Source organism: Penaeus monodon, chromosome 37 (assembly GCF_015228065.2).
Source record: "Penaeus monodon isolate SGIC_2016 chromosome 37, NSTDA_Pmon_1, whole genome shotgun sequence".
NCBI classification, from domain to species: domain Eukaryota; kingdom Metazoa; phylum Arthropoda; class Malacostraca; order Decapoda; family Penaeidae; genus Penaeus; species Penaeus monodon.
The window spans coordinates 1,050,855-1,065,854 of record NC_051422.1 but is presented as its reverse complement, the minus strand read 5'-3'; the positions used below and the strand labels follow the sequence as shown (position 1 = coordinate 1,065,854).

The following is a 15,000-nucleotide window of genomic DNA, read 5'->3' as shown; positions in this document are numbered from 1 at the left end:
TCTCGTATTTCTTTTAGCAATAAAAGGACTTTTAGTACTTTCAGTGAGGCTTATTTGCCTCGTTGACTGGTGTGGTAACTGCTAAATGCCGAAATATACGTGGAAAGTATGTCAATTCGCGTGAAATCGAGGAATTTTTGGAATAAAAAAAATTAGGAAAAATAATTTCTGAAAAGTTAATTCATATGCTTGGTTTGTTTTGGCCGAATCTAGCTTGCAGTTTGCCTCGTAAAAGGCCCATCAAGAGTGCAAAATGGAGTTCAGGTTTACCACTACGGTCTGGCAGTATTCGGCGAGCGCTCTCTTCTTTAATAAAGCCGCCATAGCTCTCTGAATGGAAATTTCTCTTCCTAAAATTTCTCCATTGCGACGAATCCACTTTTACAACTTCAATAAGTAACTTTACTATGTCCGAAGAGGGATTCCGGCCCCATTAAGATGCGATCACATAACGCCGGTAACACAATGCGATCTCCTTACGCTCCCTCATGCGCCTATCAATTGTTTTTTCGGCTTCATTTCCGCTACAGCGAGAGACAAGAGGTAAATTTGCAACAGTACATAAAGATATCGATTATTAAAAATATATAAATTTCATTTTATCCATTTGAGAGAGAAACGAAGGAGAATAAGGCAAAACAGAGCGAGCGAAGGGTCCCGCCGTGCGCAAGCCGAGCGTCACTTGTCTGGCCGATCGCCCTCGTGGTTCCTTCCTCTATAGTTGTGTGTTGATATGGCGTGCACGAGGCAGTAGAACCTAAACAGCAAAATGGAGTAAATTACTGGAAATTCACCATTCAACACACAACTATTAAGCAAGGTACATTCTCTAATTCGCTCCGCACGTCCCGAGGTCAGGCACAAGGGCTAGTAACACGTACTTCGCGCTGAAAATCGGTTTGTAAGGCTTAAGGGGTTGGTGGAGGGGGGCTTGACCTGAACGAAAGGCAGAGAGAAAACTTTTTCCCTCAGGCTTTCGTCCCTTCGGAAGAGAAGTCCTCCCCCCTCGGCCGCCCTCGCCTCTCCCCTCCCTCGCCTGGCCCCCGCGGGACCCCCGTGGGTATTAATAGACCCATGGGGACGAGGACGCGACCTGGGATATGGGGGTCAGGTCAGCGAGAAACGTTTCTGCCGCCGGTGAGGAAGGAGGAGGAGGAGGAGGAGATCGTGTGACCTTGAACTTGAACGATGCGCTAGGATTTTCTCCCTTTTCCCTCCCCCTCCCGCCGCCTTTTCGGGGTTGTTATTGCCTCTGCAAGGGAAAGGGCAATGTGCAAAGGGGGGGCGAGGCGAGGATTTGTATGGATGAGTTTTCCCGAGGAGCGATTCTCGGGGGGTGAGAGAGAGAGAGAGAGAGAAAGGAGAGAGAGGAACTTCGCTTTCTGCTTTCTCCATGTGGGGCCCTCGAGGGTGGTGTGTGCGCGCGGGGGGCTCGTGGTGTGTTTCTGGCCGATTTGACGCCGATTCTGAGCTTAGTCTAAGGATTATCCGGTGGTTAATGAGCCCACGGTGGATAAGGAGGGTGGATTCAGTGTGTGAAGAGGTGAATATGTGACCGATTTTCACGCCCGTTAATGTCCCTTGGGCTCCTGGGGACTCCGATCTCTCGCCTTCGGGTGTTCCGAGCTCCCGGATAAAAAAAGTGAATCCCTTAAAAATCATGGTGTTATCACTGTCCCTCTCCCGTGGCATGTCCCAGAAGGTACAGAGACTGGGAATGAGTGTGTTTCTGGAAGCATTGGGAGATGACAGGTTTATGACCTGCTGTATTTCACCTTTCATTCATTCATTCACAGGGAGGGATTAGCAGGTCAGGGAGTGGTAATCTCCCCACCCCCTAGTGACCATATGAATGAGTGAGGTGCATTTGTTTGCTTTAGGGGGGAAAAAAGGCAAACAAATAATGTTATTAGCCCTTGTTTAATGGCTTTATTTCAATTTCACAGCTATTATTGTGAGTGGCATTGTTATCAGTTTCCTTTTTTTTTTTTTATTGTAGTTGGACTCGGGTGGCCTGTGATATCACTTGTAGGTTTTATTAATGGGTGTTGACTGCTTGTGAACTGTTTATGAATATTTGAAGTACATTACGTGAATTATGCAATATACTGATCAAGTTTTGTGAGTACCAGTAGGTTATTTTTATTTCTGGGCGATGTAAGTATTTTTTGATTTATGAGATATACACACATTAACATTGATTATTTTATTATTTACTTTAGAAATCAATACAGCTATAAACTGCGTCCCCTCATTCTGTATTGAATATAGCCAAACACCCACACATATCCGAGTGATTGTGAAGTGAATTGGTGTGTTTCAGGAAAGGGATCGGTATGAGAATCTATAGACCTTTATTGAACAAAGATTGAGAGGTGTCTAGAGTAAGACTGAGCGAAGTAGACCAATGAAAGACAGCTTTGACGAAAGTAAAATGATAATCACTGTATTATATATAAATGAATGTAATCAAGTGAAGAGTTGATATAATCAGATATTAAAATGGCACCATGTGCAATGACCTCCCCAAAGAACATCCTTGTATATTCTAGCAAAGAAACTATTTATCACAAAGTAAGAAACTTGTATAAGGCCAGTATCTTACCAGAACATATGTAGTGGAGATTTGTTTTCCTATTTTATAGGCTTTAATGTTGCTTGATATAGTCCTCTTCTTTACAGCTGACCTAATAAGCCAGTTAAAGTTTATTTAAAAGAATGAAAATGCTATTTTGTATTAGATTGTAGTAGATATAAGTATGGGTGTATAACACACATGGAAGAAGTGACCAATGTTTGATATTTTCTTCAGATATTTTAGTCTTTTTTATATATAAGATGCATTAGTACTTTGGACAAATCTTGTAAGACAATACAAAAATGTTTTTAAGTAGTTTTAACCCTATGCCCAACCTTACTATTAAACACATTTTTTAAGGTTATATATTTTCATGAGATTATTAAGTTCTTTAAGACTGAAATTGGGGAAGTAGTTTTGATGTATAAGTTTCTAAGAGAGAAACATTTAAACTAGTTAGGCTATTTATAACTCAATACGTAGTTGTGTAGATTGATAGAAGTAGAGATATAGGAGTAGAAACAGTTTGTTGAGAAAATAGGTATAGGTATTCAACAGTTACTCGTACATTCTGTTTCTCTCTCACACACACACACACACACACACACACACACACACACACACACACACACACACACACACACACACACACACACACACACACACACACACACACACACACACACACACACACACACACACACACACACACACACACACACACACACACACACACACGAGAGATCTGGTTCTGGATATCTGTTGTGTGTATTTATTCATTAGTTCACAAGTATTTTTCAAAACTTGTAATGGTATTCTGCAGAATTTTGCAGTCCTACAAACAAGTGAATTCAGTTTAGCTGCTATGGAAGAAGATCTTAACATTAAATGTAAGAATTGTTCTGGTTTCAGGATTAGGCCCCCCTTCTTTGTTTATATGAGAGAGAGAGAGAGAGAGGGAGAGGGAGAGAGATTCTTCGTTAGGCTTTAATGCTGTTAAGAGTAGCCTACATGTACTCGGGTTAAAAAAGAAAAGAAAAGAAAAATGAAGCCATATGTACCCATGTGTAGTATCATGAAATAATACTCATGAAAAGAGGGGGGGGGAAAGTGTGTGTGTGTGTGTGTGTGTGTTTGCTTTATTTTGTTTTTATCTTGTTTAGGAGGAACAGAGGGTTAGGTGAAAATTCATAGCAAGCCAGAAACTGTACGTAATTCAGCTACGTGATTTAGGAATGGAATACTGTGTGCTTATTACTATTTGTATATTAGCTGGATATACTTTTTTTATTAGTGAGATAGTTTTTGGTTGGGAAAGCTAGAGAACTTGGAGAAATTATACGTTCAGCTCCTGTTTTTACATAATTTGTGTAGGAAGCCTTTCACATGCATACTCCTCTGGATTATGGGCTACTGAGATTATTGAAGCTCAGGCTGTACAGTAGTCTTCACCATTTTTTACCTATTTTGTTTTTGTAATAGTAATATTATTATTTTGATAAAATAAATATCTTGTGAAGAGTATGTAATCCTTTTATAGTGAGTGTATTTATATGTATACTTTTTTTCTTTTTCTGTTTTCTTTTGTAGAGTGCCTACCTTATAATTTCATCATTTCATCTTTTCTTCTCAGGTTTCGTCCACTTGAAATTAAGTCAAGACTTAGAATTTGGTCAGTTGTGCATTGTTTTGTGTAATTAAAAAAAACAACCAAAAAATTGAAATGTGTTGAGTTTGATGGTGTTTCATTATCTGTATTAGCTACATATAATATGATCTATTTTCTTTCTTAATAGTTAATAATGTTATAGTATGGGACAGATAAAGAGTTGCTTTAGTAAAGTCAAGATGCAGTTATTTATTAAGTTATTAGACTGCTGAAAAGCACATATTTTGAAGTGCTTGAAATCTCCTCACTTGTGGAATTTGTGGAATTTTTTGTTAGATCTCCATATTGCAAATCACATTTTACAGATATGAAGCATGCATAACATAACTGACTACTGTGATTAACATAATTACAATTCAGTAGATGTTGAGCATGTAGACCATAACTGACTATACCATAACCATGTCCAACAGAAACGATATCATTACCTTTGTTAGACAGAAGCTTGAGAAGGTACACCTGGCCCATATAACCTGTGCATATAGTAGGGTGCATATCCAAGGTGTTAATGATTTCATTGTGGGATCACCTCCTCCTCCTCCTCCTCCTCCTTCTCCTTCTCCTTCTCCTTCTCCTTCTCCTTCTCCTCCTCCTCCTCCTCCTTCTCTTTCTTCTTCTACTCCTTCATCTTCTTCTTCTACTCTTTCATCTTCTTCTTCTCCTTCATCTTCTTCGTCTCCTTCTCCTTCATCTTCTTCGTCTCCTTCTCCTTCATCTTCTTCGTCTCCTTCGTCTCCTTCTCCTTCGTCTCCTTCTCCTTCTTCTCCTTCTCCTTCTTCTTCTTCTCCTTCTCCTTCTTCTCCTTCTCCTTCTCCTTCTTCTCCTTCTCCTTCTCCTCCTTCTCCTCCTCCTCCTCCTCCTCCTCCTCCTCCTTGTTCTTCTTCTTCTTCATTATTATTCTTCATTATTCTTCTTCTTCATTCTTTTTAGTGTGCATAAAATCTGATATATAATACTTCCATAATTTTTGTTTATGAGTTTGGCACCCAGATTAGATGGTGAAGTTAGAATTGAAGTTGACGCAAGCATATACAGCTGCATCAGGGATTGCATTGACTGTTTGAAGTTGCACATTTTTTAATAGGTGAATGCAGAACAAGCAGTTTTGACAGAGGAACTAATAATGTGCCAGAGTTCTTGATAACAGCATTCTCATAGCCAGGGATACAATATATCAACAGATTTTCTTCATTTATGAGTGTGTTTACAAGAATAGAAATAGTCGTAACAGCATAATGTGAGGTAGGTCGTTAATACCTGCATATACTATTGGGAATGGGAGAGAGAAGACCTGCTGAGGGTTCTGTATTAAGGGTCATAAATATTTGTGTGTAGTGGTTGTGTGTAGAATAGAGCTATTCCACGCATCAGCTGGGGAATTTGTATTCAGTGTAGGAAGGGTCTAGTATTGCTACAAACAGTAGGGAGAACACAAAAAGGAGTAGGGTGTGGTTTATTGTGTGTGTTTACTCGGAGGGTTAAAGTGGATTATAGACTAAGGATACAGTAAAGAGTGATCTTACATTAATCGGATGGTTCTGTAATCATGTACGTTTAGGGCACATGGCTAGCAAGGAGGAGTTTTCAGATTACAAGGATCACTTTCCCTGTCTTCTTATTGTTATGCTGGTAATAAGTTGAAGTGAGTGAGTGAGTGAGTGAGTGAGTGAGTGAGTGAGTGAGTGAGTGAGTGAGTGAGTGTGAGTGAGTGAGTGAGTGAGTGAGTGTGAGTGAGTGAGTGTGAGTGAGTGAGTGAGTGAGTGTGAGTGAGTGAGTGTGAGTGAGTGAGTGAGTGAGTGGGTGTGAGTGAGTGAGTGGGAGTGTGTGTGTGTGTGTGTGTGTGTGTGTGTGTGTGTGTGTGTTATGGGTATGTCATCATGATAAGAGAGGCCACATCCAGCTCTGTGGATCCCTGTTGTCATGCAGTATGTAGGATTGAGCTTGGAGGGCCCAGTGGTTCAGTTAACAAGCCTGATTGTGGCAATTGTATATAATTAGGTACATTCTCTTATCCTGTAAGAAATACCCTGCTTCCCTTTTTTATAAGAATTTGTTTAAAACATGAAGGAAAGAGTTCACTGCGTGGGCAGATTTAAATAAATATAACCAGAGGATTATGATTTAGCAATAAATAGTCCCTTAGAATAATATTAGAACTTTGGCTGAGTGCCAAAGTACCCAACAAGATGCATGAGCACAGCAGATACCCACATTTAGGGGAGTTTCATGCTTGATATTGTTTAGAAAGACTTCATATTTTGTAGTGTTTTTCTTTTATGATGTTTTTTTCAGTGCCCTTGAGAAGTAAAATAAAGTAGGAACATTACTGATGGATGTGTATGAGGTCATGGTACAGCAGTTTGTGTCTTTATAGAAAATGGAGGTGTTCCAAAATCTTAGTTTTTTTATTATTATTATTATTATTATTATTGTTGTTGTTGTTCATTGTAGTTCTTTGGTAATTGTAACTCCACATCAGATTAATTATGAGATAATTGTGCATTGTATGAGGGGTGACTGAATAAGTTACTCAGTTATTACATATTAGGCTAGATGCTTGCGATACTCAGTGGAATAGAAGAGACTCCTAAAACTAAAAAAAGAAAAAAAATATATAAACATGAAGTCATAAGTACAATAAATATGAAAGAAATTCTAAAGCCCCTCAAAAAAAATGTTTTGGGAAAGATTACAAAATGGTGTAGCTTCATTTTGGAACTTCTCCAAGTTTTGTGTGAGAAGGTCTCTAGGTGTATGAATACATCTGATTTCTGTGAAAGGCTTAACGGAATATTTCACTTAGTATCAGATAACATGCTGCCCTGATAAGTTAGATTTTTGTTTTTATTTTTATTTAATGATTTCTTACGATTTATCACATTATTGTTTAAACATTCTCTCCCTCTCTCCCTCTAACCCTCTCTTCTTCCCTCCCTTTCTCCTTCCCTCCCTTTCTCCTTCTCTCCCTCTCTCCTTCCCTCTCTCCCTCCTCCCTTCTCTGCCTCCCTCCTCCCTCCTCCCTTCTCTGCCTCCCTCCTCCCTCCTCTGCCTCCCTCCTCCCTTCTCTGCCTCCCTCCTCCCTTCTCTGCCTCCCTCCTCCCTTCTCTGCCTCCCTCTCTCCCTCTCCCTCTCCCTCTCTCTCTCTCTCTCTCTCTCTCTCCCTCTCCCTCTCCCCCCCCCCCCTCTCTCTCTCTCTCTCTCTCTCCTCTCTCTCTCTCTCTCTCTCTCTCTCTCTCCCTCTCTCTCTCTCTCTCTCTCTCTCTCTCTCTCTCTCTCTCTCTCTCTGTTTGTTTTTGTTTGGATTGCATTCTTGTTAATGGCATTTGTACTCCTTATTTTATCAGTCCCCATCAAGTTATGAAATCACGAGCAAGGAAGTGGGCTTGAACATGTAAACACTGTGTCTTATCAGCTACTTCTTTCACTCCCCTAAATGCGCATTTATCTGAGAAGATATTAGTGTGTGTATGGTTATCATTACTCAGAAGTGTACTTTCTGTCTTCTTGGGAGATTCCCCCCCCCCCCTCCCTCTTAAGACTTGGGTATAATAGCTGATTTGTCGATTGTTTCTGTTTGTTTGTAAATATAACTTGACTACTATTATCTGAATCTTCCCTCAGTCAGATTGCATATCTTTAATTGGTGTTTTGTTTTTTGTGCGAGTACTTTGCATAAAACTAAAAGAGAAATAATGGGTAATGTGACAACAGCAGAAGAGGTGATGTAATATTACCAATTTTTTTCTTCTTTTTTATTATTAAATATTATTTATAAAATTTACTTTTTCATGGAAATGACTGTTTTACCTTGTACAGGGAAAAGCATATTCTCTCTCCCTCCCCCTTCCCTTCCTCCCCTCTCCTTTCCTCCCCCTCTCCTCTCTCCCTTCCTCCCCCCTCTCCCCTCTCCCTTCCTCCCTCTCCCCTCTCCCTTCCTCCCGCCTTCTCCCCTCTCTCTCCCTCCCTCTCTCTCTCTCTCTCTCTCTCTCTCTCTCTCTCTCTCTCTCTCTCTCTCTCTCTCTCTCTCTCTCTCTCTCTCTCTCTCTCTCTCTCTCTCTCTCTTTCTCTTTCTCTTTTCTTCCTCTCATTATCCTTCTTCTCTCCCCCCTTCTATCTCCCACTATCCCCCCCCCCATCTTCCCTCCATTCCTAATCCCCTTTCTCTCTATCCTTCTCCTTTTCCTTCCTTCCTCCTCTCTCTTCTCATCTCTCTCAAGAAACTGATTACATTTATTATGATTCCTTTATTTATCATAACGTCCCTCTTCTGTCTCCTTTCTTTTCCCTCTCAGGTAACAGGAAATAATACCTGGAGATGGAATCTTGTTTAATGAAATTATTTAGGAACATCAGACTTGAGAGTTAGAAGAGATTTGTTATCTGTTTACGGTGGATCTCTTATCTGTTGAATGTAATCAAGGAAAAGAACGTTAGATAAGGGAAAGTAGCTATCAGGTTCTTTTGTGACAATTTCATCAGCCTGTAGTGGACACGTTCACTTTCCATGAGGTCTCTAAGGATTGCAAAATGTTATAGCGTGTATGAATTTGATTTAAAAGTTTATATATTAATGCGTGTCTGTGTGTGTATTATATTATATTAGATTAGATTGTGTGTATATTATATATATATATATATATATATATATATATATATATATATATATATATATATATATATATATATATATATACATACATACATACACACACACACACACACACACACACACACACACACACACACACACACACACACACACACACACACACACACACACACACACACACACACACACACGTACGTGTATGTGTGTGTGTGTGTGTGTCTTTGTATTATATATTATATATATATGTTTAATATGTCTGTGTGCACACACTCACTCACTCAATCACTCGCTCACACGCTAACACACACACATACATACATACATACATACATTTATATATACTTTTATATATACATATATATTTATATATATACATATATACTAATAAATCATATGCATTTACACACACATACACACACATATATATACATATATACTTGTATATATACATATTTACTTATATATCATATACATTTACACACACACACACACACACACACACAAAATTGAATCAGGATTTATTATTGTATATTAACACTATGAATTATAATAGTTTGTGACAGTAATCCCCATAGTTTTCTTATCGCTGTCAGATAATGAAAGTGGCGATAAGTTTTTTTTTATTATTATTATTATTATTATTTTTTTTTTTTTTTTTTCAGTAGCTTATTAACATCATCATTAATGTTTATGTATATTCATTAGTGTTTGTTTTTATGTACTTACTATAGGTTGTATGAGGACTGTGGTTTACATGATTATACATATTTTACAACTTTTATATCTTGGTTATGAATATGGTAACAGAAGTTATATATTTACACAGCTAAGTAGTATTTGCATCTTTGCGATTTTACTAACCAATAAATTTCTTTGTCTTCCCTTAGGGGTGTGGAGGTTGCGGCGATGCTCAAAGTGGGCAGTAAGTTTTATACATTTGACGAGTTAAGCAGACGGTTGGAGGAATTTCAAGAACTAGAACAAGTGCAGCTTTGGGTACGTGACTCGAGGACTGTTGTAGCCGCAGCGAAGAGGGCGCGCCGCAAGTCCCTCAACCCAGCTCTTAAATATGCCGAGCTGACCTATTCCTGCGTCTTTGGTGGGCGAAGACCCTCGGACCAAACCAAGACACACAATCAGTAAGTTGTTGGTGTATGTGAGCGGTCATTAACACTGGTAAATAGTAGCATAATAATGTTTTTTATTATTTTGTACATTAGTAATGCTATTCATTATTTAATTTCTATTGTGCTTTATGAAATCCAAGGGTTGATGAATACCTAAATATGATATGCCTAACCGTTTCAAATTACTTCCATTTAGGACATCAGCGGGAGGCTGCCCGTTCAAGGTCCGGTTATCAACATCAAATGATGGCCAAGCTCTTGTTGTGAAGGAGATCTGTCATGACCACAACCATGAACCAGGCAAAGTAAGTTTGGTGGCAGTGGTGCTCTGGCATTAGTTTGTCATTGTTGTAGGTTAGTGTAGTTGATACCTGAGTAGGTGACCAGTGGCCAGTGGCCTTGTAGGTATTGATGTAGGTGTTTGTTTTAATGATGGCCTTGGGTATTGTTCTGGCAAATAAAAATTAGATTGGAATGGAAAGGATGTTTAGTTGCAATTAGGCACATCGGTGTGCTATTTATAGGTAAAGAAAATGGAAGGCTTTTAGCAAGAGTAGTAGGAGATTAACAGATTGCTTTCTTTAGTTATTTTGAATTTTACTTTTATTTATTATCATTATTTTTTTCTGCAAATGTTTATTCTAGAAGCTACACGAAGAGCCAAGGCGCTTGTACAAAAAGACCACAAACCGCACAACAGTGCGAAAGCCCGTCCGTTACATTGTGAACAAACAACGTGTGACCAGTAGTACTGGAGGCAAGTCAAAGGGTCGCCAAGAAAACGAGTCTCACATCCAACTGGGACAATCTCCCTTCCACCACCTCCACCTCCACCAACAGCAATATCAGCAGCAGCAACAACAAATAAAGTTGCAGCTGCAACATCACTTGCAGCAACAGCAGCAGCAACAACAGCAGCTGCGGCAGAAGCAAGCGGAGGTCATACAGCTGGACTCGCCAGATCACATTGATACGCCAGACCACCTGAGCTCCCCGGATCTTTCCAACACCTTTGATCAGCTGGGTTCACTCAACAACTCCGTCGATCAGTACACGTACCTGCCACCCTCACCCATCTCTCCGAGGTATGTCTGTTCGCGTGTTCCGTAAGTGTGTTATAAACTTTTTTAACCTTGTTGTCCAGGAAGGCTTGCTCCAACTCTAACTTGTGTGAGACAGTGTATATAAAAAAGAATGTGATTTTTCATTTTGAATTTTTTAGATTTTTCTTAAACCATGTTTTTTTGTTTTTGTTTTGTAATCTTAGTGTGTTCTCTTTTTTTTTTTTTGTTAATTTTTAACTCATTCCCTTTTTTATGAATGTTAGAGATAGCAAGCCAAAACTTATTTAAGTTGAACACACTTGAATCATAGCAAATAATTATGTATCCAACCTGGGGACAGTTTGCAATGCTTCATGTGTATTAATTTTAAGGTATGCTTAGCACTGCTCTGATCTGTATTGCATTAGAATTTTATCATTAGACTAGAGAGAATAATATTACTTTTAAGGCAGTCTCTCCTGATGTGCAAACTAAGTATTTTTTAGAGCAATAGATGATCATTCCTCAGGGATCAGTCCCAAGTAAGAAGGACATATAAAATCCCCCTACATGTGAGAGATGACCAGCTAGTACGAGCGTATAAAAAAGTGCCCCTCCTCAAGTGAGGCTCAACTCTGATGAAATCTTTGCTCAAGAGAAGTCAAAAAGGATCCAAAGTCAAGTCACGCACACACGCACACGCACCGCTTGCATTGGCTGCTTCCCTCATATGTGACGGTGTTGGACCTCAGCACTTTCATGGCAGATCTCTCTCTGCTGCTGATGCAACCATACCTATGCCAGAATTCCCAATTTCAGAAATCTTGGCCGTAGCCGGTTGTTGGCGTGGCGACAACGGGGCTAGCGAACTTGTGGGTCGCTTCATCTCATTGTCGACTGACCCCATCACTAGTTTGAACCTTTGACATCTAACTCGACATCAACCCAATACCCATTGCACGTTCCTATACCACAATTCATGTAGATGTACGTTCAATTTTCTTTGTGACCTTTTTTAGAACTTTTCTCAGTTTTAGTCAAGACATTTAAAAAAATATAAATAAGAGGAAAGAAGAAAGTGAGCGAGAGCGAGAGAGAGAGAGAGAGGGAGAGAAAGGAAGGAAGGACGAGAAAGGAAGAAAGAGAGGAAGGAGAAAAAAAAAAAGGAAATTTTTCACGGACCTAGAACTTTAATTGTTTTTACTCTAAAATTGATTTACTTGTTTATTATTTGAAATTGCTCCAGAATCCATAGCCCATAGATCTAAAGAAGAAATTTTCACACACTCTTTTGCCTATATTTTTGATAGAGAATGACCAACAATTTATTTTCAGGTTTTCATGCATGGGTAGGTCTACAGAACTTGGTCATCTTCTTGTTCTACATTTAAGCTAATGATAGATTTAAGAAAAGTATGTTTTTAAACTTAAGACCTATTTGTTTAAACTAGCTGTCAATTTTCACGTACCATCAGAGCAGGCAGAAATTGGCTAAAGACAATACCAGTAATCAGGCAATCTTTACAGCTGATTTTGGTTTGACAAAGAGCCGACATTTTGGTCAGCTGAACGTAACTGGGCCAGATTCCCTTTGTTTAGGGTTTAGTTAAGAGAACTATAAGAAAATACAAAAAAAAAAAGAAAAGGATGAAAGATCAAAATTTTAATTTTGTAATAAATACATATACTTTTATAGTACCTTGATCTGTTTTCAAATTTTATCTAATTGACCCCTTTTTGGATATCCTAGTATGAATCTGGACTGGCTTGCAAAGGCTGGCTCAGAAGAACAGCACTTGAGAGAATCTGGTAGACTTTGATTAAAGAAAAGAAAAGAAAAAAATTATATATAATATGTAACAAAATCTTGTGTCATTATGGGCTCTTCAATCTTTTCATAATGCAGTTTCCAAAAGCTGTTTTCCAGACCATTGGTTTTGATGTCGGACAACAAAAACTGGTATTTTGGTTTAATCCCAGACTCTGGGCAAGTGCTGTACTTGACTAACATTAGAGTAAGTATAAGGGTGGTGTTGTGAGATTGGAAGAAGTAATGTATCTTGTAACTTCATTGAAGTAAATGATAGGGGCAGAAAAGCAATTTTTTGGGCATAGTTTCATTACTTATTGACTTGTAATTTATCAGATATATTTGACTGAAGATTATTTTGTATGCTGCCTGTAAAATAATATTGCTTAGAATCTAGGAAATGATTAAACTTCAAAGATAACTTGCAATTTGTTAATAGCTTAGTCCAGTTGAATGATCCTTTTTATATTGTGCATCTTGTTGGCAGCAAAAAACCTATCCCCCTGCCCCTAGCATTATCTTACTGTCTGGGGCATGTAATCTTGAAAGCCTCGAGACAACCCATCCCTGTATTGTGAGGACAAGTTGCAGTTTTTTTTACATTGCAGCCTGTCTAGCGGCTGTCCGGTTGACTGCGAAGAGGAGGATCGTCTAGAGCCTATTCTGGACTTGGAAGAGGCCTTAGAGGAAGCCCTTGGCGACCTAGACAGTGTGGGCAGCATGGAGGTGGATGCCAGCCTGCGACTGACCTCGGTTGGGAGTAACAACCCTCCCCTTGTGTCCCACTCGGAAGCGGTCTCTCCCGAGGAGCACACAGGTCCACCTCCAGCCAAGAGGCAGCGTGGACGTCCCAGGAAACAGTCATTTACAGGAAGTACGTTTGATAATAGTGTGGACATTCCAGATCTTGATTTCAGTCTGAGTGACTTGATGGACTTTGACGTCTACCTGTTCTAGCCCAGGGCCGGTGGTGCAAGGAACTGTCACCCGTAGCTACAAAGTCAAAGTTCAAACTTGTACAGCTGCCTCTTGTATGAACTTGACTTCATAATAGTTGATCAAAGCGTAGTAAACTACTGTACCTTTTCTTTTGTAAATCTTCCCTTCTGTTTCTGTTTTATATCAGTTTGTATGGAACTGAGCTTGAGTTAACAAGGTTTCACTCTTTAGGGTCATGGCTATATTTTTAGTTCTGGTTCCGTGGTAGTACTCATGAATAACTGTCACATGTAAAATTGCACTATAAAAATGAGCTGGTTACAAAAAATACAACCACAAAGCTTTACCCTGATGTGTTTTATTGATCCCTCTAAGGTGGGTGCAAACTGAGCTCAGAGAAGGCAGCACAGTGAAACCTCGTCAATTCAGGTTCTGTGCTTTTGCCAGGAGGTTACTGCTATTGGAATGTTTTATCCTGAATCTTTATATATACTTTTTTTTTCCATTTCTTGTTTATATTTTGTTTTCCTTTTTTTGTTTGCATCTTGAAACATTATTGGGACATTATAAGAAAATCCTTATTACATATAAAAGTATGGCTCTATATTATTATTATTTTATTTATTTATTTATTTGTTTTCTTTTATTATAATTTTTTTATATACATATATATATATATATATATATATATATATATATATAAAATTCTTGGTAATAGAAAATACTAAATCAGGACTATATAATAGCTGAAGGAATAGCTGTAGACCTGTTACGATGATAACAAAACTGAGCCTATTGGGCCATAATAACATATAAGAAAAATATTTTTTGGGGAAGGTTAATTTCTTTTAGGATTTGCTCCTTCAAAAGATTTTAATATAATACACTGATAAGAAGTGTAGTCTATTATCAAAAGTACTTGCACTAGAAACAGAGGTTTTCAGGGTAGCCATAGTTTCTCAAGTTGCTCCTGTCAAAAGAATATTTTTATATAAAGAATAACTGCATATAACAATTTTGAGATGGACAAACAAAGCAGTTCATTTGTTTAATAGTAAATTCAGAATCCCAATCTTTATCAGTTCTCAATAATGGTATCTGGTTTACAGATTTTTACACATGGTTAGGTACACACAGGTGAAGAAGGAAAAGGGGAATACCACTAATTTTCATGAAACGAAAAATCCCTGCAGAAATAGGTCTCTTTAAGGATATTTATACAATA

At 38.6% G+C, this 15,000-nt stretch overlaps 2 protein-coding genes across 7 annotated transcripts in view; one reads left to right on the top strand and one right to left on the bottom strand.

The window, feature by feature from the left end:
* LOC119596033 (integrator complex subunit 4-like) overlaps positions 1 to 460 on the bottom strand; it is a gene marked incomplete in the record, with an annotated part of 24,505 nt that extends 24,045 nt beyond the window's left edge. The window contains 1 exon segment of the mRNA XM_037945133.1: positions 271 to 460. Within this exon segment, the coding sequence (XP_037801061.1) occupies positions 271 to 324 (54 nt within the window).
* Positions 461 to 668: 208 nt separating this feature from the next.
* Positions 669 to 14,121, top strand: LOC119596131 (putative mediator of RNA polymerase II transcription subunit 12). 6 transcript variants are annotated; one of them, XM_037945284.1, is made up of 5 exons: positions 669 to 820; positions 9,744 to 9,995; positions 10,180 to 10,288; positions 10,629 to 11,068; positions 13,445 to 14,121. In XM_037945284.1, exons 2-5 carry the CDS (start codon positions 9,763 to 9,765, stop codon positions 13,791 to 13,793), a joined length of 1,131 nt encoding a protein of 376 aa, XP_037801212.1. In that variant the 5' UTR covers positions 669 to 820; positions 9,744 to 9,762; the 3' UTR covers positions 13,794 to 14,121. The 6 variants fall into 6 exon arrangements, with proteins under 6 accessions (XP_037801212.1, XP_037801214.1, XP_037801215.1 ...); XM_037945286.1 differs by lacking the exon at positions 669 to 820 and adding an exon at positions 837 to 853; XM_037945287.1 differs by lacking the exon at positions 669 to 820 and adding an exon at positions 994 to 1,137.
* The last annotated feature ends 879 nt before the right edge of the window (positions 14,122 to 15,000 follow it).